Genomic DNA, 27,392 nt, shown 5'->3' on the forward strand with positions numbered 1-27,392 from the left:
TCGCGTGTAATATTAAAAAAACCGTTATAAAGATTATTTTGGCACTTGTGTTAAAAGTCATTTTCCAATTTTAAATGTTGTTTAGTTGTGGGACACCTAAATAAGGCTTGGATTAGAACTTAATCAAAACCTATTAATAAATAAAGGGTAAATTAAAACATTTTGATGTAAATGATTAATAATACAATTTGTAAACTGATTTATCTAAATTGGCATTTCTCATCATTTCCAAAAAAGTAATGCCGGGTGACGCTTTTTGTGTTTTGAAGGTAATCAACCCCAATCGTATTTTTAATACAATGCGATATTAAAAAACTATAAAAAATGTAGCTACCTGACTCACAAAACCAAATCTTTTATTTATGTAATCCAAATGTTTTTTAATTACAAACTGATTTTATTTATTTTATTTGCTAATTTCCTTGCAATCATTGTTGAAACATAAAGTACAACATAAAAATTGGAGGATTTTGAAATTGAGCTTTTTGCATGCCTACTCAATTTACTAAAATTACTTAAGGAACAATTTTATTGCTTCATATAACTACATAAAAAAATAGGTTTACCTAGAGTCTTGATGTTAATGATAAAATTAATTGATGTAATATTATGTCTTATAAAAAGGAAATACACTGGTCCTTTTAGTCTCATATTAATGTTAAGTCCGCCGTATAGGCAAGACTTAAAACTCAAAAAAACCTTACTTATTTTGTAACAAAGACTTCGAATTATTTAGATTTCAACTTACCTAATAAAACTGAATATGATCATGACAAAACAACAATTTAGTGAATCGCAGTGGTTTCATACTCACTAAAAACTCTCAAACAAAAACACATTTATAAATCAAATATGTTGTCCCGAACCAAATCGGTAGTTCCTCGGTGATCTAACAACTGAGCTTTAAATGCAATCACATAATTAAACTCCATAAATAATCCAAGTTATATTTGTCGTAAACATCAGATCAAACATAATTCAAGTGATCCGAGATTGTCGTCTAATCTCGTACCAATGCATCATTGCGCGTGAGTAACCGCGTCGAAATAGCGAAGTCCTGGCAGGACACGATCGCGCCGTGACTCACGCTAGCGTTTATTTATCATACGGTGTGTTTGTTGTGTTTTTTTTTGTTAGTAAATAAATCTTGGGCGTTCATGTGTGTGTAGGACCTTTTTTAGGTCAAAAGTTTGGTTCTGAGTGAGGTGAAAATGAGTTGTGCGTATTTCTATTAATTGCGGTTGAGTTTTATTTTAATAACGAATAGAGCTTTGTAATTCGTAAGGGTTTTTTTAACCACGATCTGAATTTGTTACTTTCTTTGGATTAAGTTTACTCATTTATTTAGTGCAGATTAGTTCTTTCATATACATGGTGTTCTTATAAGAATTTTCCGGTATTTTTTCTTTTGAGTATAAAAGTGGAGATATTTTTTTTCATAATTTTAATTCAGCTCCTGAAACAAACAATTCAGCATGGATCCATATATTTCAAAGCCCAAACATCATTCCTAATGCTTTATGACTGTTTCAAAACAGAGTAAGACACATAGCCCACGTCACGTAATGTGCACCTGAGTGTATAAACAATAGTTAACTAATTAAGACTTCACACAGCTGTCATCAAGTCATTCATCACCGATCTGGACGCTGACTGTGACAAACTGTACTATTAGAGCACGTTACAACAAATGTCTTCATTTTTCTGATACCTTTCAACACGCACATTTATTTATATTTATACTAACAGTTTCCCGCGACTCCGTTCGTAAGGACTTTAGTTAACAAGCGGTGGTTTCCGTGGGAATACCGAGATAAATAAAGACTATTATAAACTAATAATCTAAAAACCCAAAAACCGCTGTGTACATATTAGTAATACTTAAACAATATTAAATCCAAATGTCAAAGCCATAGTCAATTCCGGGAAAACTATAATTTTGCCACCTTCCCACTCTTTTTCAGTTAAAAAGTAATCCATTTCGTTTTCTCAGGCTCTTGATTATCTATGTACCAAATTTCGTTACAATTGGTTCCTAGTAGTTTTTATGGGAAAAGCGAGACAGGCAGAGATACTTCCGCGTTTATAATATTAGTATGGGTATAAGACAGTGGTGTTTCTGTTCGTATATGTTACCATATTTGCAACGATATCACTTACAGCCGGGCAACAACAAGAGCCCTAGCGTTAATTATAATGCGTAGTGTTAGCGGTTCTCGGAAGTCCAGCCATCAGGCGCGCCGCCATCTGACAGCAAATACCGCGCACTCAAATATCAAGCGCTTAGTCATCTCAACAGACATGTTATACTAGTTTTATTATTACATAACTTATTTTTGCACTTTGCTCGAAATAAGTGCGTTAGAGTATTAAAAGATACTACTGAGTCTAATCCAGGCTTTAACACACGAAGTGAATCATCGCTTACGTTATATGTGGATGGATGTTTAAATGTAGATGGTGGTGCCAATCTCCTTGATATTACTATTTATGTTATGTTACGAATCTGTTTAATCCCCTTTTGAATTACATCTCATTCTTTTTTTTGTTGTTTAAAATCTGTCAATGGGAGAGAATTATTAGTGCAAACATTGCCAGAAATAATACATTGTAACCTATTTACTAACCGCTGGCGAAAAAAGTGTGAGGATATTTTGTATTTCGCTGTAATAAATATAATCTCGACAGTGAGGTTCCGGCATTATTATATAGAAATGTAAAGCGTTACTGAGTTCTAGATCTGATTCCGGGTGAGATCATAAGTATATTTGTTTGCTCTTTGCTGTAGCATAAGTTTTTTTATGTAGGCAGGCAGATTGGGGTCAAATAGATGTAGTGTTTATTAAAGTGTCTTCTATTAGCAGCTTTTAGTGGTTCGCGATAAAAGCGTTGCGTGTTTGTCGTAAATGTCGTGGCGTTGCATAAACTGTGTGATGCGTAGGCGCATAGTAGCGCGGGACTAGGAGTTACCGCAGTGTGGTGGCGCCATACACTAATCTACATTTTTTGCATACATTCTTTATTTATAGTAAATAAAACACGTCGATTCAAAAACCTATTTATCTTAACGTGCAAATGTTTTGGCAGTAAATGTAATCATTTATTTGCTTTTCCATAAACTGTTTTGTATATCGGAAACAAGTGTTATTGTTCAAGTTTAACTTATACTTACAGTTCGTGTGAAAAACATTTCCTAGCATTATAATTTGCTAATAGTTAGTTCAGACTATTCTATTAGGAAAAGTTCCGTTTATAATACCCCGGAAATGTAACACTATAGCTTGATGCAATTAAGCACAATGAAATAACTTATTTAAAGAAAGCATTTCCGCCACCGATGTGATTATTAGGAGTACTAACTAAGCTTCTTCATAATATTCTTAGCTAAAATTAGCCCTAGATTTTAGAAAAATAATAATTCTTCAACATCACTAAAAAGACAACGACAGTTCTTAGAAACTGCCCCGACAATAAATCTGTTTATTTTCCTTGTAGACTGAAATCTGGAATCTTGATGTTTACGTAGAGACAAGAAACTGAAGGGAAATTACCACTTTAACTTTTTATGCGATTCCATTTCCTTGCCATATGCAAATTTACTTTAATCGAATCCAATTAGTTTTGGGACCAAAAATCTTGAAGAATCAAGAATTTACCAAAAATAACGAGAAAAATAAGCATTATACAATCAACGCTCAGTCTGGGCAAAAAGAAACCAGAATACCACAAGCCCTTCATTATGAAACAATTCTCCATTATCTGCACCACTACAAAAAAGAAAGAAACCCCATCAACCGTTGACGTACATATATTGATTAGTTATATGCGTGTGTATATGCGGTCCAGATGCGGCCAGGACCGTCCCGGCATGAGTCACGGTTCTCGGAAGGGGCCGCGACTATTTTAGACTGTGTCCGCTTACCTTCTAGGAACCGGGTAGTGGGACCAACGACCGATCGCAAAGCCAAAGTATTGTTAGATCGGTAACGGGGTTGTTCCTTGCCGCTAAGATCCTAGTTTCGTTCTCGCTATTGAAGTTTGTCCAGGAAGTCCTTTTCTTGAAACTGCTCTCTCGTCGATGGATTCGTTCCTCAAGCTTAGCGATTAGTCCACTGATCTGTGTGAACTCCATTATTTTTGAGGATATATGATTTTGGAGAGCAATGCCATGTTTTGGGGTATCTTCTACATTTATCCTAAGAAAGATATCTATCCCCACTGGGTTTGCCTCTATAATTTCCCAATTACAGTCTTAAGAATAACTAACTCTACAGTTTCTTGGGGATACTAATAAAAATTACTCTCGCTCACTTTTCACGCAATTACTAAAACAACTGAATTTAATTTGAGTAACGGAAAAATAGAATGCTCAAGAATAGTCCAAGAAGTCGATGTATTCGGGAATCAAAAGCCATTAAATTTTATAGGTATGATCTGTAAATAGTGTTATGATGGCGGTATGTGTGTCGCGTCAGCTTGCATCCGCGCAGATGGCTAGACGGATCGCCTTTTGTTTATCTGCCGCTTCCGCCCGTCGCATTGAACAAGCACTACACATAGCGACAAATGTTTTGCTCTACACTGTTATTATGATTCTAATTTCCTATGTAACTTAACCTTGCGGGAATAAAGACCATCCGTTTTATCTGATGTTTGTCGTCCGTTTTAAACAAATACAAAGCCTTTTAAGTGTTCTTTACTGAGCATAGTCTAATTACGCTATTTCCGCATCAACCCAAATATTATCGTCAAAATTATCCTTATATCTTCAATTATAACCGCCGGCAATCATTATCTTTTTTGCAATCTTGAAGGATGGACGCAAGGACGGTGTTTTCCTCATGGAGTTTTCTTCGAACTCCAACCAATACCAGTTTTTTAACATGCTCTGTCATATTCGGGTTTAACCGATTCATCTTTCATTTATGTTGGTAACCAGTTTCGTAATCACATCTGGACGAAATATCCGATCCGATTTGCCTACAACAAGCTTTTATTCTGATACTTCTCAATACGCTACGACTCAAAGTTTCGTAATTCACTCTTCAGCTATTGTGCAACGAGAGCAGCTAAACAATGCACTACGTTCGCATACAAAAATAACAAGAGTAACTCAGTGCTACAGAAACAATTTGTATAGTGGAGTGATGTTGCAAATTTCTTAAATGTGTTAAGTGAGACGTGCCTCGTGGCTCGTGCCCTGCTGACTCAGAGAGCAGACGTCAATGCGGTAAGAACAGTATCGCGGTAAAGTAAATAAGTCGTAATATTTTCATGGGTGCCGCCGCGGCGGGCATCTCGCCCGTTATGCGTTGCTCAAATAAACAAACGTGTTGATTTTTATACAGTATCGGCCTTTCCAGTAGCGAACAAATCTAACCGCGATTCCAGCTAACTATCATCGTTGTATCTGTATTCTAAACTCGCTTCGACCATTACCCGGAATATATTCCAAAACTTGTAGCTACGAGAACTTAGGTTCAGAGTTTATTATATCGGAACTGGTCATACTGCAATAGAGATATTTGGGGAAAAGATTTTTTGGCCAAAGCAGATTTCGTTTGATTAGGATCTTACTCATGACGTGACTTCTGTGCATAAATTTTGTAAAGTCGCTACGGCACAAGTCCTAGACAAATCCAAGTCTCCTAAACTTAAAGCAGTTTATCTATGTAAATTTTTATTGTTCATATAATGGCAAATACACGTATTTTGTGTTCATTCTATCTAACTAAAAAGATCTTCTTTTTATACCCTATCATCATCCCTTTATCGTCAGGATAAAGAAGTTAAATGAATCTAAATTCAAGCTAAATCGAATAGAAAATCTAGGTACCAAATAGGAACGTATAATTCAAAATACTACAACAATCGCAAGCGTTGTTGAACATGTAAGCTACCGTAACTTTTTATTTTAATTATCATCTTATTATGAGGCGAGGCGTTAATTTTTACTAGGCTTATTTCCAATAATGAGCTCGCTCTCAAAAAGTTTCCAAAAAAAGCTCAATTCCAATTGAAGAAATAAGGTCTGCTTCAGTAAGTACATATTCTATCAGTTGGCTTATATGAGTCTGCAAGCGCTGTAAAAATATGCTCCGTTTTTCACACATCATTAATAGACTAAATGGATGTAAAAAAATTCATTCACCTCTCATAATCCTCAAATTCTAAATAAAGCTAACGCATTTGTCCGGTGTCAACAAAAAGAAGCGCGTCGCGAGCCACGCATGAATCAGCGCGATACAATTAATCTAATTTAAGGTTATCGGGGAGGCATCGGTCGGGTTCTGCGACGACGTACAGTCTCGCGCTCCCGCCGCGCGCCGGCGCATCGTCCGCGCACTGCACTCGGATGCATCGCCGCGCCCGCGACCGCCCGCGCTCCCGTGTGCATGTGATCGAGTGAAATGCCGCAAACAGACTGTTCCGTTCAGGTTTCTATAACAGTGCAACCCGGTTACGATAAATTGCAAGTGTTCGTTGACGTTTACATGAGTGAGTAGTCCGATGTTTGACAGTAGTTTGTAGTGGATTTTAAGTTGCTGTACGTTAAAAATTTGTATACAAAATTATAAAAAAAAGTACTTTAAATTTTTGAGGAGCTTTTCAGGTAATTATCAAAAAATCGTTGAATGTACTCGACCAAAATTATTACACAATATTATACGATTTTGAAATTATTTCTCTAGATCATCGCAAATAGTAAGTCCTTGAACTTACCGGCTACCTGGTCGTAGCACCTTGACTGGAGATTTATTCTGAAAAAGCATTATATGTTTGACAAAGCTTACTGTCAATGTAGATTAATTTTGAATATTCACAATTAAAAAATAACTAAAAACAAATAGGATCCTTTTGAATTAACGTACTAATTTTGGTCTCCTATTTCTTTAATTGACTACTTAAAAAGAAATCATTGAATTCTTAGTAGAAATCAAAAATTCTTATGGTAATATATATTTTACAATAAATTGTCAATAGTTTACCTTCAGTTCTTATAGTTAGTTAATCTCACAAAAATGATAAATTGAAAATTATAGTTATAATTTCCACTTGAGACCATCATTAAAAATGCTTTTCAAAAATGCTCCGAATATCAGAACGGATCGATATGAAATAAATAATCCCGTTAAATAATTTAATTCACCATCTGATGCAGTACCCAAAAATTAGGAAGTCAATTATTATGTATTTGTACAGACAAAGTAATTTCGACTTTTCTGTTTGGATTTTCCAACATTTTAATTAAAAGCAAAAACCACCAGATAAATTGAACCCCCCAAAAGATGTTACTGTTAGAAAAATCCATCAATCAATAAAAAAAACTTGAATTGACTGACACAGTAATCACGCGGTAAATTTTATACTAACGATCGGCGACAGTGAAATAATCGTCTGTCAAAAGGTAATGCCAAAATCTCTCAGCTAACGGCTATCTAGCAGCGTCGAGTGACGCTTTCGGCGCGACGATGAATCATTGCTAATTATTTTATGATTCGCGAGCAAAGCCGCGCGTGTGACAGCCGTGATAAACAATTAGACGAGCCACTTACATCGTACCACCCGTAAACCTGACTACTTACTGCCAGTTACCACCCTCCCCTACCTCAGAACCTAGGATGACAACACTTACCCAAATCAGTCCATAGCTTCTCGGCTGCTATCCAAAATTACGACTCTAAATTTACTCCCAATGTTAACTCTTTTGTTTTAAGAGATCTCTAAGCGACGCTTATAAACAATCCTCTTTGAAGATTCAAAAATAATGTTGTTTATGTCCCGTATCGTGTAATGTTCTCACGTAACCCTTCTTGACACGAGACGCTCTTGCCGTATGTTTCTGTCGAATGGTGCTTCTGGTTCACTTTTGAACTAATTGGCAGATCAAACAGATTTGTGATGAAGCGTGTCTCTGAGACGCGCCGGCTATAAATGACCCTGAACTTACAGACGTCATGCAACCGACATAACGGATTGAACTTTTTAAGTTGATTTTAAATTTCATTTAATGTGTAGGCTGGTGCGTTACCTTACCTATAAACAAATCTATTTCTAGACCTTATCTAATCTGATCTTGATCTGTTACCAATAGCGATACACTCGAGTGACCTTCACGATAAACGAAATGTCCAAACTGGTAGCCTGTGTTCTCCATAATAACTATATATATACACAATACTAATAAACATCGTAAATACGGCAGTGATGAGACATTTTGCAGACGGCGCCTGTAGTGATTCAGTCTGGAACACGATTGCCTTTATAGATGGTGGTTGGTCGCAGCGGCCGGGCCGTTGGCATCGGCATCACGACATGACTAACCGCTGCCCGCTCTAGATACAATCAAAATATGTGACAAGTTTATTTCTATTCGGAACAACACATTCTGCTCGATATATCCCGCGCCTCAAAGTTGAACATCTGCTGATTTTTTCTACGACATAAGTAGGTCGGGGCTCGCATCTGCGTCACGCGCGCCCTGGCCGCGGCCGCTCACCGTGCGCTTACGTTTACGCGAAATCGTTACACTGTTTTTCTAAGCCATCGCATACTATGCTATATTATATTCCTCTGCAGATAACGGCCGCAGTGCCAGTCAATACCACTTTTTCTGAATACGTATAACTTTTTGCAATATTTCATGATTTCCCTCGAATTTTTCAAGAGATTGTGTTGTTTTTAAAACTGCATTTATGTTTAAATCATTTTTCGAATTCGTTGTATCTCAACTATGATTTTTAAAATCAAAACCATTTTTCTGAGATTTTTAAGGTTTGCGTACTTATACAGCATAGACAATTTGAAATTCATTTACTTAATTTTAGATCACATTTTCACTGAAAAGTTTTTTCAAATATTATAGCTATTACAGTACCTGACCAGAAAAATATAACCTGTTATATGTTATCTAGAACGAATAACGAACGCGTAAGAATATAATCGTAAGATATAAACCGACGTAAGCCAGAGCGTGTGTTGTGGCGTAGGGGCTGGTAGCGCGCGGCCGCGCGGGTGCGCTCCTCACAAATACCCGGCTGACTCATCGCACAGTTTCACAACGATACCTTTGCCAATAGCTTTTGTATTACTTCCTATTGCTGCTACAATATTCTTCCATTACTTATTGGAAGTTTCCTCTCAATAATTCAGTCTGCGATGGGTTTTCTTCAATATTATTTACTCTTTGATGACGACATTAAACAATATTTGTGTGCGCAAAATTTTGATTCGACAGAGAGATGTGAGGTATTGAAAAACATCGATATGTCTGCATGGATTTTATCGGATCAAATTAATACGGAGAATTGATTACGGAGATTTTGACAGAACAAATGCTATTGTACTTAAGTCTGCCAGTTTATTTGAATAGTATTGCTACATCTTCAAAATCATACGTCACAGTATATTTGATTAAGAACCAGATTCTTGATGATAAAGCACAGCACATTAAAGTTACTTATGGTTCTAATTACTAAATTGTTGGGTTCTTTGTTAACCCCATAATAGATAGCATAGTTTCAGTAACTAAAATATTGCAAAATGCCAGCGCTCACAAAAGTATTATTTCATTCAAGAGCGAACATGGTAACACAAAAAGTGACGAAAAATACATAATTGTCAATATGAACGTAGCGAATGTAACGTCAGAGTAAGAGTTGCGCATGTAATCCACTTCCGAGCGGGTCTGCCACCGCCAGGCCGGCCACCCACTCCGCGTAGTAAACTATACCACAACAACATTCTTCAACTTCACATCTATCGCGGTTGCCGGTTCGCGTACATTAACACAACTACACGATTCGTTTATACAATCATTCTTTTGAAATCACATTAAATACTCCTCTTCGGAAACTCTAACATCAAACATCAGATTAAACATTCACGACTCGTGAATCGTGATCCAGTATCATTGAAGTTTACGTTCGTCTCGATAGAGTTTTACGAGTTTCTTAAGATAGCAAATCTTCAGTCGCATCTGTCCTACGAATTAGTCCTGCTTTGTATCCACCGTTAGACGTTTCTTTGATGTGATCTGGATACAATCACCTATATAGCGTATTAACGGTGACTGGCCCAGTTCTAGATTCGCCGTAGAAGTTGGCACGAAATTGTAAACTGCCCTCTTTACTAAAGGCGCTAAATATCCAAATAGCATTATACTATAAAATTGTGTTCACTATCATCTACAAAAGCGTAAGCATTCATATCCCATGCGCAATTCAAGCAGGAATTCATTTTAGTCAGGTGTACTTATCTCCTAATAGATATAGTAAAGTTTTATCGCTAGTGAAAAAATATGCTACACATCTCTTTGTGAGTCATAATGTGTGGTCACCGTAACAGATTCGCATGTATTATTGTCCTTTAGGCAGTTTAACACAAGGACGCCTAAATTTGCTCTGTAGTTATTTCCGTATCGAATGAAAGTGTCTCCGGTGAATCAGACTTTTTTAAATGTAAGACGTAATTCCCTGTCAGTTGCCCAACGTGATCCTAACATTAAAAGTTTGGACATTCTGTAGATTTTTGGCACCCGTTGGTGAAGTAAGTGAAGGCATTCATTTCAATTTCTTTCTAAAAACCTATTTTGTGAACATTTAAAAATATATTTCGTTAATTACATGTACAAGTTTCCGCGGCTCGATGTAACATTTCAACGTCTAGAAGCGTTAACCGACTTTGTAGACAGACATTTGCCTGCTTGTCATGCAGCCGGTCATAAATCGGACCGCTAATAGAATAAGTGTCGTTCCGTGGACAGTTTCCGCGAGGTGTCACCGCCTCTGACGCAATCCGAGCGGTCTGCGCCCCGTCCCGACGCCAAACTCTAAACATATTAAAACCCACCGATCAAAGAGCTTTCCCCCGCTCACCAGATTTATGGTATTACCGAAATGTTTTGTAGATCAGCCGGTACATTAAACATGGATTAAAAGTGCCTTATCAAAAATGTGTAGTTAAGGATTCTGCTTTTTAATTTTTTGCTAGCTGCGATTTTGCAATGTAGAAACCAAGTATAATTCAGACAGGAAACCTGTAACTGTGTTGAAAAAAACTTTTTATTGAAGCAACAGAGAGGAAGAGAAAAATTACCTAAACACATAAGCATTCATCCAGCTGGAGTACTACAAAAAAAAAATAACAAATGTAGTTCAGAACAGAATCGAATACGTATGCCTCCCACTCATGGTTCAACTTGCACTTAATCTGCGTTGATAAAATCCACATTACATCATCCCCTTAACGTCGTCTAAATGGACAAATAGAACTTCTTTCCAAGTAAACCAATTGTTTGGGTTACCAGAATCTGTTCTGGTATGTAATGTGATGGTTCATCGAAGTTCGTAAACTTAGCGTGTTAGTCATGATCGCCGAGTAGCCGTCCGTAAGCCATCCGTTAGCGAGTCTGCCCTCCGGTGCCTTTTCTACGCCTCCCGCACGTTCATTATCACTTCGAAAACCGAATTAACCACCTATTTGCAATATTTTCAACAGCGTTGCCAAATTAAATTCTAATAAAAAAGTTTAACGCCAAGAAGAGGCATTTTTCGATTACTACCAAATTAAAACTATGTTTAAATCAACAAATATTCAAACAAGTGGGTCAATCCCATACGTTTAAAAAAAAACAAAAAGGTGAACCCAATCGATTACAAAATAATGAAATATTTTCTCTTCGTAGTTTTACTAGCAGAGTTCTGGTTGCAGAGATTTAAAGCAAATACTTAACTCCCCACTTCCGCTGTACGTTAAGATTTATGCGTCGGATTATTCTGGGCTCTTAGGACTGCGTAAGTTATACTCCGGGTATAATGAGCTATTAAAGCGGCGGAGTTGGCACGCCGCGCCGGCAACACCGCTAAGGGCACGTGCTACTCACACCCGATGACATCCACCTAGTAATTTGTTGTCATAGCCTGCCTGCATCGCATTGTTTTCTAATTGATGTGCAACAAAAAACGTCCACCGAGATTGCTTTTTATTTAGATCGTTAGTCATCGACGAAACAATAGTCTGCATTGTTTCCTAAAAGAGTTATGTTACGAATCAGAATATAAAAAAGGCTCGCGATACTAACGTGTTTCCTAAATCCTGAATTATTTATTATGTTTAACACAAGAAAGAACCTAGTGTAGGCTTTCTTAGGTTTTTATTCAGCACTCACATGTTTAATTATTTATTTCTTCATAAATCAATTCAAGTTGTTTACGCCGTAGTATCACACAACATCAAGAGTGAAGACCAGGTGGTCCGCGTGCCATCTGCGTGCAGGTACAATGTTCGTCAATACGAACTCAATTTTTGGCGAGTCCTTCCAATAACACGCCCAAGTGATGTGACAGTTTTATAGACGTTCAACACATGTCACATGTGAACGGTGACATGCACTTACGTCGGACCTACGTTTGTTTTGCGCACTGCACGGTGCCCTCACTATGCACGTCGCAATCGCACCTATTAATTAGGGCTGCGATGCTGCAATCGCTCGGGCCCTGATTTATCCTTGCGCAAGCGGCCACGCGAACATCACCCACTTCGCACGCGTCATGTGACGCGAGCGCATCGTCGGCACCGCTTGCATGTATGTTTACAAGCCAAGCGAAGTTTACAATCATCAATAACCTGTAGGTTATGAATCGAAAGGAAAAGCCGGCGTCAGGTGCGCGCGGGGTGCGGCCCGAGCCAGTCGGGTGGTGGGTCGCGGTGCCGGGTGCAAGAGCAGCGAGTGGGCGCGGGTCGACGACCGCTGCACGGAGCCCTGCCAGCGAAAACGGCAGAAAACCTCACGAAGGGCGGCAGCACACGGTGTCCGCATTTAGCTCGGGCTGACGTCGCTGAGTCACCGCTCCGCGAATAGCGGCGGTTTGTTTGTTGCACCGCCCGCTCCCGGCTCTCCCGCCGATTATTTCGAGCGGGCGCGGCGTGCACAGTGCTGCGCGCACAGCCCCGGCGAGCGCACGCCATGCCCCCGCTGCCCGCGCCGCCCGCGCGCCTGCGCCGCGACGCCGCCATCGTCACCACCATCAGGGACACAGTCAGCTGTAGTTGGATATTTTACAGTGAGTGTCGCCCGCACGGACTACCAATCGCCCCTCGTCGTGGACCACATTTTGTGATAGCGCACCTCGCAAACTCTGCGTTTGTTCTCCCATAGTCGATGACTTCTTATTTAGAGTTTGTTTGAGGTTTCCGTGATTTCTCCCGATACAAGATTATGTGCTTAATTTAGTGCAACGTGAAAGGAAAATACGCCTTACGGAATTCTAATCGGATATTTGCTCTTTTGAGAAAATTTGCGTACGTGTTTCTATAGAAAAAACATGGAAAAAATAAACTAGTTCCTACTTCCGCATAGAGTATTAAAATATTAATTGTAAGTGGTAAATTATTAAAACAAAATGAATACTTGCATAACATTTGTGCTACTAAACACAAACAGTAGTTATTTATTATGCCGAAAAGGGCAGCAACAATACTGGGCCGTTGATGTATTGCTTATCAACGCCTTGTTAGTGGTGTTCGTATGCTGCTGCCATCTATTTGCGGGAAAAGGAATCATAATGCTGAAAGCAGAAATCTAGGTGAAGCGTCTGACATCAGCAAGTCCGGAGTAAATTTAACTCTTGACGTATTTAACCGTGCCGTGGGACCGCGACCGATTCCTCTAAACATTAAGATTGTTCTCGCATTGGCTCCTCTATTAGACGATCATTGTTTTAATTGCGTCATTGAATCGCGCGCGGCATCATTATTATTAGTTGCGTATGCGTCTTAGGATACGTAATATTTTGTTGCTACGACTGTTTCAGTGTTGATTTATGTATGTATAGCTAAAATGTGCTCTATTTGACGTAGTTTTGAGTTTTCACAGGCGGCTTTGTTCTTCTTATATTAGACAAGACTGTTTGATAGAACACAGTGTTACAAGAATTTTGATTTTTCTAAAAGAATATATTTAAGGTGGCGTTTATATGTATTGTTTATATCCAGCGCGCCATTTAAACGTGTTTAATAAATGTTTGTTTGTTTTTCGCAGGTAACAGCAACGCGTCAACGGGGGGCGAAGGCGCCGCACCGCCAGCGGAGCCCGACCCGGCGCTAGACTCTATGCACATGATGTTGGACCCACACCTCAGGCCTATCTCGCCGGACCTCAACAATGAGGAGTCCAAGAGGATATTTGAGGAGCACAAGCAACTTGCGCAGGAGTACCTCAAGGTAAATACCCAACAACTAGTTTTTAAACGACATATCATTTTTTGATCGTCTTTCCCATATCTTGATAAGTATATCTAACAAAGAGTATACGTTTACAAGGAGTAAGACAAAGTATTAGGGAAATACCGCGCCACCATTAATTAAATTGTTGCACTTCTGGGAATTTCCAAAAATATCTCTGACTACAATATACAAAGCAATTTTGCAATTAGTCTTTCAGCCAGTTTTACAGTTTTCCACTTGAATAGTTTCTTACTAATAGCTTTCTGGAACGTCAAACCACTTATGGGTGGTCATTAAACTACTTATAGTGCATCCTGCGTTTATCTGCTGCGAATACAAAATCAAAAGCATAATTTATATAACATCTCTGAAGGCTGGCTCTGAATACGCCTGAAAATCTTCACAGACTAAGTTTTTCCTATTAGTATGCGCCCATTACGGATAAAAGATTACAATTCTTGGGAGAATAAGGAAAAGTCGAAAGTTAGTGTCATTTGGAACAAAGTTTAGTTTTTATAATAATGCCAGTCTACAGTGCTATAAAATAATTAAAAAAGAAGCTAGATTTTATAACAATAAGTGTTTACCGCTATTTTGCTTGTTCTCTGGGAAGCGGACCGTTATGTATTGTCTTATCATCTAATACAGACAAAAAAGCACAACATTATACAAATCAACAACGCAAATTTAAAAATATCAGAAGGCATACAGCCACGTCTGAAAGTAATGTTTTGTAGCTGTAAGAAGGAAGCGTATCAGCGCACTGAATGGCGTTGAGTGGCGTATTTCTTCCAGGACAGCAATGACCGTATTATGGTAGACGCCGAGGTCTTTTCTTTCCTTATACTGAAAACTGTGGAATTCTATATGAGCGTAATCAGAGAAACGCATCTAAAACGGGAAATACTCAAGGTTGACTCGTCGGTCCAAGATACTGGCTAAGATTTAAAGTTAACGGGGATTCGGAAATCTTTTCTTTCTGATCCTGGTCTGCGATGCTGCCTAGTAACAAAATGTCTAATTAATAACTCCTAATAATTAGTACTGCATCGCTATTTACCAGAAGTGCCAGGATTTCCGAATCTGCCAATTCTCAAACAAGATTTGTAGCATATCGAGTTTTATATTAATATAAGATTTATTCTCATTTACAGATACAGACTGAGTTTGCTTACCTCAGTAATCACAAAGCAGAATTGGAAGAGAAAATGGACGATGACGAGTTACGGCAGAAGAGAGAGATTATAAATTTAGAGAAAGAAAAGGTAAAAAATCCATCCAAATCAAAGTATATTTTCAGTAAATCAGTAAAGTAACTTGTAGATTTTTAGTTACTGAAGAACTGGAGCAGTTTTGAATGTTAACTGGAGCTATAAGCAGCGTTGAATTCAAAATCCCTTTGTTCCCGCCGTTTTATCCCTAGATCTACATACTTGAACAACTTTTCCCAATTATTAAAACTAAAACCCTATTTTTAATTATTTCAGGACTCACTGATCAAGCTATACTGCAGCCTTAAGAAGCAACTAACGCGAGCGGAAAACGACAGCTGGTTACATCCAGAGGAGATGCCTCACGAGTGACGTCACTCAGCAGCCTCGTGTACTGTGACGTCACGCGGCCGCCGCCGCCTCACGACGCCGCAGTGCTCGCATTGATCTCAACATACCAAATGAGCCTTCAACTCTACGTTCTCCTTATACAGGTTTAGTTTGTAATGCATGTTATGTTGATATTGTTGGCGCTTGTACACAGTCACTCACATATGAACAGCCTGTTGCCATGGAGACGAGACCAAGAAAGATTTTACTGTTTAGAAATGCTGCGGACGCCGAATTTATACTCTAGTAACAGAACTGTTACGAAAATGCGACTCGTAATTTAATATTTATTTTCACTAAATTACACGTCAACTGTATGTCTTCTCGCTGTCAAGATGTTATTCATAAATAGCGAGTGACGACCTCGTATAGTAACAATACAAACCGGATTCATATCCCTGTGTACAAACGCACTGTCATCCTAAGAATAAAGTTTTGTAGCCTTGAGATTTTACTTAGTTTCGTTATTTCACATGTACACATACAGCATTCGTTTATCCACCGTCAACAAATACGGTGTTACCATGAATTGGTGTCTAACGTAGTATTATAATCTGTTGTATCGCATATTTGTGACCTTAGAACTACGAACTACTAGAATTGCAGAATTTAATGCGTTTCGTCCTTGCAGATTAATTCCAACGAGTCGTAAATGTCATTTTAAGTCAGATTGTAACGTTGATTTTCGTCGGCTTAAGTTATTAGGAAGTTGGGCCTCAGCCCATTTAAATATATTGTTACAATCTACTCACCATTTATTTAAATAAGGTGGTAACAACCACAAAAATCTTGAGATTTGTAGCACTTTTCTCATCTCTAAGAGCCTATCAACAAATTTTGATCTGGTTCAAGAAAAGCAAAAGTGATAGCAACAGATACACTGCCTAAAGTTAGACGCTGCTTCGTGGGACCACCGTTGATGTCTATATGTCGTTGTAAAAGCACGTTTTAGTGCTTTATTATATGTGCGTGTTCCATAAAACGTTGAAGTACTTTGTCATACTTTTATACGGAATAATAGAAATGTATTTTGTTTATTATTTTGTCTCATTTGATCATTTATTATACAGTGTGGTATGCATTTGTTTTGATTGTATATAATGTAAGATAGTATTAGCAGTATTAGATAAGTTAAATTATGTTAAGTTTAGTAAAAATTGTAAAAAACAACTTTTTTTTTTATTTAAAAAAAAAACCCAATATCATTGATCAATACAGAATGTAATTTCCTAGCTCGTTGCAGAATAATGTTATCTTTGAACATTAAATTGCCGATGAACTCCTAAACGGCTGGACCGACATAAATGTTTTTATGTATGTTTTTGGGTGACACTTTCTATGGCTTTGATTTACAAATGAGCCCGGCAAAACCAAGCTCCCGCATCAGCTATTTTTTTTTTATCTAGCCTACTGCGTCCTTAAGTTGGGCAAAGGCCTCCCCCACATCTTTTCACTATTTTCTATGACGGGCCGCCACGTGTAACCTGAGCCCCAATTCTACTATTTGCAATGGCCGATGAATGAATGAAATTTGCCTTAAAATGACAATTTTCGTATTCTCTTAAGAATTTTTCTCAATAATTGTAAATTCAGTATGGGACGGTATACTCAAGGTCAATACAATTAACTTCCAATTATTGTATTGGCAAAATGCTTAAGAGATTTGGAATAATTTCAAATTTAATCCAACTGCCATTCATTCATTTGACATAGTAAAATAGCAGAATTAGGGCCCTGTCCACGTGGTAATTGTTTAGAACTTCCCGCCATCGCTTAATATGCCGTACACAGCGGCGACATTCATCCGCTGGGTCCCAACCCATGGTCCTCTAGTATAAAAAAAAAAGCCATTACCTGCAAATAAAACTTCGGAAACCTTTACTGGAATAAATAAAAAAACAGTCCATCCATGTATAGTAGTGGAATCAATGAACATCAATGTTTTAATAAATATCAACAGTAATGTTCTTTGTTTACCGAGTACTAGTACAATAAGCATCGATTTGGTTTTGATCACTTTCGAAGCTAGCAAATAACAATGCGCCTCATCAATTCGCAACCGAACCGGTTTTGCTCGATTCTATTGAAATATAACAATTTATATTGGCACATTAAATGATTTATTGCTATGATTGTCTCAACACGTAAATTTTTAATTTGATTCTTTCATACATGCATTGCGTATTTGCGTAACTATTTTGAAACAAATAAAAGAAAACTCGTCAGTCCAAATAATTTATTTCAATTGTCATAGTCACAATATAGATTTCTTTGTTTATTGGAATGGTGAAAAATGTTACAAACATAGGCATGGTGATGAATTTGGCACTTCTTGGTTATAAATCCATCAATATAGTTCTTGAGATTCAAACCTTAGACAAATAAATGCTTTAACGATGAACACAACGTCATTCTGGTGTGTTTTATGGACGATTCTTCAAGTAACAACTTATGTACAATATAATTACAATAATCGTCTACATGACTAATACTGAGCCGCGGCGAGCGCAGTGCGCGGCCGAGCCTGAGCGATACAAACATTCAACAATATACAAAATAGTGTCGGTTGAACAGAAATCCTTGAAAATCTATATTTACTGAATATTTTATTGTATATTTATACAACTATAGACCGTGATGTACTGTATACAATTTAGGTAAATAAATAAACTTGCAAAATTTCTACGTCTATGATAAAATTTACAATATCTTTATTTTACATAGTGATATGATCTTAAATTTATAAATAAATTGAAAAAGCTACATAAATCAAATCACTAACCAATTTAAAATATAACCAAACTCATGTACATAAATAATTCGGCATCGAGAGGAACAGTCTCGGCCCTTTGTTTTCAACTAAATTAATATGTTTTAATGGAAATAATGTCACATTCGCGACATCTTATAATAGCCGCCTTATCATATTTTCGTTGTCAGGGCCCGATGTATTATGATAATTACATACAATATATTTTAATAAATTATAAAGGAATGAAAATTTGCTAATCTTCCACTTAGCTAACACTAATACGACAAAATCATAATAAAGGCAATTCCATCAAGCCTTTTAATATGATATATATTCACTAAAATATTATCATTACTTCATTAACTCCTAACAATAACGCCATGATTTGAAACATCATAAAAATAATTAAGGCAACAGTTGTATTAAAATATATAACTGTTGTAACACCTGCAAGGAGTAAAGCGTCAGATGCTGTCAATTGTGTGACGTCACAGGGCTTGCAGATGTAACAACAGGCATTCGGAACAGTCCCCTCAGCTACAAGTATAATAATCTCACAGTCGAAGTAGTGTGACATCGCAACAAACGCGATTGTGACAACTATCGAAACAACATACGACAACTAGATCTAACTCAACATACATTTATGAAAATACTCTCCCGTGTGACAATGGCCGCAGTGAACTTAACAGTTTGTTATATATATATAATAGAACAGGTTAAACTTACACTATCGGTATCTTGGTGGCAACTTGAAGGCAGTTTGATAATGGATTTGACACTGATGTGCCTCTAGCATTACTAATCGATCGATGATAAAAATCTTAGTCGCAAAGATTAGCACCGCGAGCGTGAAACACATTCTATACGAATACTTGAAACAACGAGATAGATCAGAAGTATTGATTCATGTAGGTAATGTACTTCTTGGAATGGAATATACAGTATTAGAAAAAGAATGTATACAGAATCGTAAATGCTAAAGTGGCATACTTATCCTGAATACTTGAAAAATAAAAACAATCGTCTTAACGATAAAAGAAAATGCTGTAAATATATAAAGAGAGACAAACATTAACCATATTAATAAAAAATACTTATATTGTTACTGGTCATGGCATAGAGTATTCTTTTGAGAGCCATCCAGTTATGCGCATACGCATCATATCGATTTCAAGTACTAACTAAATTGCAACTGAGCGCAACCACCGGTCGTTACGGACCGGCACAGCCCACCTTAAGAATACACTGGCTTCAGACAAGCAAAAAAATATAGTTTTTCGTAGTCATAATAATATAATATATTCTTCAATAAATATCTTTCGTAATAGACACGCCTAAACAAGAACAACGTGAAATAAAGCGCACTTCAAAACATCCGACGCAATACTAAAATTGAGCAACGTTTACAGGGAATACAACAAACATGTCAGCATCTATCGTATTGTCAATAGTTCACGTGTGTCGATACATTAAATCTAATAGATATAAAATTTCAGATATAGGAATAAGGAATAAAATCTGATATCTAACGAGAGGGAAGACTGGTATGGTCAATCGTTGTCATTCCTGAAAAAGAAAAGATATATTTAGGATTCGACATAGTTAAGAAGCCTTGATATAATAAATTAGGGGAAAATAGCGGTGGCAAAATGTACATTAGGATGCTATTAAATAATGCAATGGTCAGAGTCACGGCAAGAATATATTGTATAAAAGGACTCTTCACATCATGACAAAAACAAAAGAAAAATCTATTACTTACTGAGGCAAACCTAAAATAGTAATACTGCTTAAGGTAGGTCAACGATCTGACAACAATTCAATGTTTTTCAATAACAAAGCAAACTAGCACAATGGAATATAATGAAAGCAAATAATAATAAAGGCTAAATTAAACAAATCAATGGTTGTATTATATGCCTTGGCATGAATAAGACCCTTTACTGTGTTTTGTCAATGCACTTGCATTTACAACAATATCAGTGCAAATTATTTTTTATTGCAACCTGTTATGGTAGTTACAAAATGAACTAACTACAACAGAAAAATCAATAAAGCACTTTTAGTTGCTGTCACGTTTACTTTGATTAGTAACTCTGTCCATAGATACTGTTTCAATTTGAGTGCTGAATGAAATAACCGGCAACAAAATTGCTTTGGAATATTCGATCTTAAACTAATCGGAAAAAGAAAATTTCCATAACAGCCGGCAGAGTAAGTTTGACGCGCGCTATTGATATAATAATATCAATTTTCATGGTAATAGAATCTTAGGCGTCAACATCCAACATCGGCTGGTATTTACCGTATCACTCGAAAACATTCCATACCCGATTTTAACCAAACGTAAAGGATGCCGACATGTAAGGAAAGCCAGAATATTTTATCATATCCTCTTGTCTGTGACTGACCACTAGTAAATCTCTGTCAGTGTGGATACAAGTACAGATTGTGTGAATTGAATCAATCAAGCAACACTGTAGCCTTGATAATGAACAGCATCGGTATTTTCTACTGTAGTTGGCCTGATTTGTTTGCTTTAACCGGACACCTACAACCAGTACCCGTGCAGTACTGTAGCTACACTAATATTTAGAGCAACTTAATTGTACATGTTCCTTGCATTACACCTTATTCAATATGAAGAGTATGGGAAATACGGCCGTGAGTCATATTCTATGTAATATGGTATGGTCACCTGAGTTCCTTATCGACTAGCTGTGTTCCCGCGCGGCCTTGCGCGCCTGCCACTTGAAGTCGACCTGCATGAGCCACTGCTGGCCGCGCGAGCGGTTGCAGGCGCGCAGCACTGGCTTCCACACGTCGCCAGACTCCGGCTTGTCAAGGCACATGCCTGTGTTTGTATGCTTAATTGTTCGTGTCTGCGATAGTAAGAAAGAAAGAATATAAGTTTATTTGAGGGACAAAATTACAAAAAAGTAATAACGTGTGCTTCACGGCTGCTCCAAATGGTATAATTATTTAAATGAGATCTTAGAGGACCTTTTAAAATGAGCATTCAATAGGCTTAACAACTCAGAATAGCGTGCTTAAATCTTGCTGCGTTGACAGTTGCACAGATGCGGAGCTAGGCAGAGTAGACAAAAAATTGGTAAGTGACAGTTCAGCATTAACAGTTGCAATGTAAAAAAATATTTTGAGCACACGCACCGGACTGAATTTTACTTTTATTTCGTGACCCTCTAAAGAGGGGGAGGGGATACCACTGTACTTGCATACTAATTTCTTAAAAAGTAAGTTATGGTTACATACCTTGGAATCATAAGTCCACTCCTGATTGCCGCGCATGCCGTGGCAGCGTATCAGCTTGATGGGCCCGCGCGGGTGCGCAGCGTCCAAGCAGTTGTCGTCAGACATTATCTGTTTACGCTTCGTGTACGCGAAAACCTGGGCGTAAAGATGCGAAGACATTTAAATTACGTAAACATTGTCAATCAATCAAATATTAGTCGCACACTGAAAAGCTCGTAGCAAATCGGCCAAAGGGCGTTTTACAATAAAAAAGCCATTTATCATTGCTTATTAAACCATATTCCCATTTTCCTGGTGGTTCTTATCCGGATGCATATGAAATCATTTATATTATTTATTTAACCCAGACGAGTGCTTTTTAATAAAGTATTCAAATCGTCTTTCCTCAAACAAATTCAATAGTTAGGTTTCAGAGCAGTACATATTGTGCGCACCTTACAATGTTTGGTGAAGTTAGTAAACAACTCTTGGCTATTTAATTCTAGTGTGTTGTAATATTATATGAGATTTGTGTACAAAAATGTAAGTTATGTATACACCAATGTTACGTGCCGATAAACACTTTTAACATAACAAATACATACGTTACTTAATTTTATTTCTCGTGGACGGCTTTTCTTTGGTTTCTTTGATTTTCTGAACTGGTTTTGTAACGGTAGGCAATTTAGTTACTTCAATCGTTTTTATAAATTTTATATCTGTATATTTTATTTTGTATTTGTAGTGAGTATGTGTTTACCTGGTTTCCTCCCATTCCGTGGCAGTACCCCATGCCGAGCGGTTGTCCCGCCTTCCCGCCGAGCGTATCCAAACAGTTCGATGTCTCGGCGTTGCGAATCTGTGGACATTCGATGTTTGTCATCAAACACACGTAGCGACCACTTGAGCAAACATTTTGGTAAAATAATCTATTAACATTCGTAAAATATAATACGCTCAACACTTTAATGTTTTAATTGAACAATAGCGACTGATTGTGGTAATGTATAACTTTACATAGTTTTTTGTTAAACAGAGCTAATATAGTAAATCAAATGTAAAGCTTGACAACAATTTGATAAATATTTTGCATGGAATCAACTATTTTTTACATAGCTTTTTGAATATCTCATATAAAACATAGTGTAACAAACTTTGCCTAAGGGCTGAAAATTGCTGAAAATTTAAAAGCACGGTCAGGAAATCGAATCAACAATAGACCTTAGATCTATAAAACACTAGAATACCACAAATAAAACAGAACGCATTCTTCCATATTTAGCTGAAACATTTCCGTACCTATAGTCTAAGAGCGTGTGTGGAAATAGCTCACCTCTCCGAGATAATAATAGTCGAGTGGCATCTGACTCTCGGGGTATATGTTCTCGAGGTACCAGCGGAAGCTCTTGCACTTGAGACGTTCGCGCAACGCTCGGCGCTCGCTCACATCACCGACCGGCACGTTTAATGCCCCTGCTCATAATTATACACGTAAGAATACATACTAGCATAGTCATATCAATTTTAGTCCTTCCGTACATTTCCCCGGTCCTTATACCAAAAGGAGACCCTTAAAGGCGAGATTATTAATCTACAAGTTAATAAATATAGTCTAGTCATAACCCTCATTTAGAAAGAAAATTTGTTAGAACTAATTGAAAATACTCAATTTATATTGACCACATTCATTAGTAAGGACAACCCGAACACAAATAATCATGTCACATATTTAATGCGCGTGAAAAATCAATTACTTTTGCATGTCTAAACTATGTTAGTATCGAAGCATGAACGGTTATACCTACCCAACATGACTTACAAAATGATTGTCGATGTGATCAAATGTTAATGACGGGTTAATTTTGTGAAATGCATGCTGACGCCACACTTACTTACGTTTTTTTTTTAAGAAAAAAACGTAAATAAATGTGACATTGAATATATAGGGTTAATTTATCATAAATATTATAATCTACTGTAACATTAAAATTCTTAAGAAAATGCATTATTGTGAAGCTGGCCAGTGATCAATCAACTCTATATATCATTCAACTGAGCTACAAACACGTAAGAAGTAAATCATTGACACAAAAAAAGTAGAAAATACCCCTCGACTTCTTTGTTCTAACTGTTATCGATACATTTATGATGCCTATTGAAATAACGCTTATCGCTTAGCCCACCTGTTCTGAATTTAGTCAGCGACGGAAAATAATATAAGACCTGCTTTCATGTAGACGTGTTGTAGAGACAAATTTTAATGTAGCTATTTAGTGCCAGTATTTTTTATAATTATTAGTATTTGTATGTATTTTTTATAGTTCTCATCTAATAAAAAAACGGATAACATTCTCTTTAGTAGCTTTGAAACTCAATTCAATATTGTTATTATTAATAACCAGAGATTTAATTTCATAACCGATTTTTTCAGTACCGATTCTTCTTCGCCACGTCCGATTCTTAGTTAAAAATTTAAATGTGCAGGGTCAAATTTCAAAGCTTAACTTTCCATGCCAAATAAATTGAGAACAGCCACGCTAATATGTACCCGGGTTAATATTGTAGTAGAATTGCTTCCATTCGTCGAGCCAGACTTCTGCGAGGCGCGCATTGTTGTGGTTGACGACGCGGCCGGTGCCGCCGGGGAACGAGTAGGGCGTCGTCTTGCGGAACACGTGGCCCACGTGAGAGCACGGCGCGATCTCCAGCCGCCCGCCGCACATCCACACCTGCCCGTCCCCTCACACCGTGTTAGCCACCCAAGCGATAACCAGGAACGAATTTACTCTATTTATTTTTTTACTAGATTTTGTTTTACTTTAAATAACTGTTTGTTGTCATTTTAGGTAAGGTTAATATAGCTGCAAAATTCGGTCAATATTAAAGGGTCAGAATTTCACCAAGCAACGAAACGTAACCGATGGAGATAACCAGTTGGCGATTATAAGGAATAACGATTGAAAAGAAGGCAGAACTAGATATGTTCGGTCACAATTCAGGAATCTGTCTTATTACTTACTTAAGTCTGAAATACTCCATTTGGTGTATTTTGTACCAAAGTGTAACATTTATAACGTATAACACACGACTATTCGTGTATAATAGACCAAAATATTGACAGAATTTTGTTGAATATCGTATGAAATTTAAGATAAAATAATACATTTTCCTTCCTGGCTACGTAAATGTTATTCATTACATTTTACAATCAGTGGGTGCTACGGAAAACTTGACATTGACAATGTCTTTATTTCAAGGATATAAGGTTCATTTTCGTATCCCATTTGTTCACACACGTCAGTGTGACGTTTCGCAAATAAGAATCATGTTTATACAGTTGGTCGTTAACACCCTATAAGTGTAAAATGTTTAAATACTCACAAGCAATAATAAATACTCATAACGATTAATTTGGTAATTTATGAAGTATACTTAAATATAGCGAAATAATAGTAACCCATTAAATTATTGCGTGTGATTCGAACAATATTAATGTAATGAGTTTTAATATTACGACCATTAGCACAAAATATGTGTTTATATTCAAATAGTGAAACTAAACAAATGGTTTTGTTTTACTATTTTAAGTTTATAGATTATATTAATCAGATTGTTGTTAAGGAAATAGAAAATCAAAATAAACCCCAAGTTTTTCTTCGATTTTCATTCTTCGTTTAACTCGTATCGACGTAGTTTGTACTTAGACGAAAACAAGAAACAATACCCATTGTAAACCAGCACAGATTCAATCGAAACGGGAAGAGCATTCTAAGATTACTTGCTATTATTGATAATAGTTAACTTTAATTAAAAAGTTTGTTATAGAAACGGAAACGACTACAAGATATAATATTTTTGCATTATAACGACGTAGTACAAACGAGAGCATTTGGAAAACCCCCATTCTAAACAAGCATAGCGAGTAACTATGCTCGTTGCAAACAGGAAGGAACATCTCAGGTCGAACAATCACTTTATCTAATAGAATCATTCGCAAAGACTAACGATCCCGACAATTGAAACAGATCTTACATAATATGCTTCATGTACATACCCATATCTGGAATATTAACAACAATCTAGGATTAATAAAATTGTTAGAACAATTCATTGTTGTATAAAAACAATACACACATAGATAAACAAATAGGAACCGATTTTTATGTTAATCTATCTCTTCCTCTTTAATGTTTATTTATAAATATGCTGTTATCGCATTACATATAATTCTATTAAGCCATGATAAAAAGACGAGTTGAGGCAAATTATATAGAATAAACTTATGTCAGATGTTATATAGGTCACATTTTAGACAACAAATAGTGTGCTAACAAGAACTAAGTAAAAGGCAGTGATCAAGTTATTACACCACAGAAGTAACATTTATATTTAGGTACACATATGTTTAAGTTAATAAAGTCTTTAACTTGAAACAAATAAATTTTATTATATAGCCTTAAAACTTAAATTATAGAACGCTTTTTAAAATTTTCTATTATTGGCTTTTTTACAATTAAGTTTATGTTAAATGCACGAAAGGCGCGTTTAACTTTCGTTTTTTATTTTATATCTACAAAAAATAACAAAGAAATTAAGTCATTTCTTTTTCAATATAATTTACCACAACTCATTCTAAAAGGATTGCTGTGGTTAATCTATTATCGACGGTAGACAAATATCATTATAACTCATTGCTTCTGCATCAAGAAGAAGCCGAAATAAATGTATACAGTTAGAAAATATAGAAAACAGCGAACTGAATAAAAAAGCGTACAAAAGGACTAAATTAAAAACACAAGACAATTTATAAAAGCATTAAAATATATCATTAGGTAATTACGAAGTAATAATTTAGGTAATTCATTTTGGGCCACAATTTAAGAGTAAGAAAATTTTCATAGTTAACAAAGGAGTGGAAAACACAGATTATAAAAAAGCTACAAAGCGAAATGAATGAAAAAAAATGTCATGCTGAGGTAAATGAATGCAGCCGCAATGTGGTTAATGTTGAAGCTTTACTGAATATCCGAATGTTAATGATGTAACAAAATTTTACGTTGTTAGTGTATTATCCCAAGCCACAACAAAACTTTAGTTTTTTTTTTGTACCTTCACTTCTATCATTTTGTCTATGACGTATATTTTAAACGCTTTTCGAACTTTTTCGAACAATCTGACTTTTAAATCTGATGATGTCACATTTTTCAGAGAAAGAGTGAAAGCAACAGAATTAAACATGGACTCTTTTGCGCTTAAGTCAGTGTAACTCCATCGGCGATTAAGATAAGCTATTAAAACAACACACCTGACATAATAGCAAGAAATTATACTTTTTATGACTAACTTTCAGATTAGAAATACTTCGAGATAAACTCTTTGCTTCGAACACTGAAAGGCTTTGCGAATCTCTAAATCACAAAGACAAGATTATCAACAAAATAAGTACCATTTATATTTCTAGTTTATGTTGTACCAAGCCCTGATTCTGAATGGCCGATTCTCATTAATAAATGTAAATTATTTGTCACTTCTACAGTTGTTGTTTCTACATTGTACCC

General features: G+C 36.6%; 2 protein-coding genes across 4 annotated transcripts in view; one reads left to right on the plus strand and one right to left on the minus strand.

The window, feature by feature from the left end:
* Positions 1–6,310: 6,310 nt before the first annotated feature.
* Positions 6,311–16,997, plus strand: LOC113507734 (mitogen-activated protein kinase kinase kinase 7-like). Of its 2 annotated transcripts, none has more exons than XM_026890675.1 (4): positions 6,311–6,498; positions 14,042–14,223; positions 15,381–15,491; positions 15,714–16,997. In XM_026890675.1, the coding sequence occupies exons 1-4, from the start codon at positions 6,411–6,413 to the stop codon at positions 15,807–15,809; spliced, it is 477 nt and encodes a 158-aa protein (XP_026746476.1). In that variant the 5' UTR covers positions 6,311–6,410; the 3' UTR covers positions 15,810–16,997. The 2 variants fall into 2 exon arrangements, with proteins under 2 accessions (XP_026746476.1, XP_026746475.1); XM_026890674.1 differs by lacking the exon at positions 6,311–6,498 and adding an exon at positions 11,670–13,064.
* Positions 16,998–18,048: 1,051 nt separating this feature from the next.
* The window catches only part of LOC113507745 (polypeptide N-acetylgalactosaminyltransferase 5), a 33,499-nt gene continuing 24,155 nt past the window's right edge, over positions 18,049–27,392 (minus strand). For both annotated transcript variants that reach the window (XM_026890692.1, XM_026890693.1), the window contains exons 10-14: positions 23,168–23,307; positions 22,595–22,693; positions 21,856–21,990; positions 21,281–21,464; positions 18,049–20,148 (exon numbers count right to left, since the gene is read on the minus strand). In XM_026890692.1, the coding sequence (XP_026746493.1) occupies positions 21,297–21,464; positions 21,856–21,990; positions 22,595–22,693; positions 23,168–23,307 (542 nt within the window). In that variant the 3' untranslated portion in view covers positions 18,049–20,148; positions 21,281–21,296. The remainder of the gene's footprint in view (positions 20,149–21,280; positions 21,465–21,855; positions 21,991–22,594; positions 22,694–23,167; positions 23,308–27,392) is intronic.

The sequence above is a fragment of the Trichoplusia ni genome, unplaced genomic scaffold (assembly GCF_003590095.1).
Source record: "Trichoplusia ni isolate ovarian cell line Hi5 unplaced genomic scaffold, tn1 tig00003116, whole genome shotgun sequence".
Taxonomy (NCBI): Eukaryota; Metazoa; Arthropoda; class Insecta; order Lepidoptera; family Noctuidae; genus Trichoplusia; species Trichoplusia ni.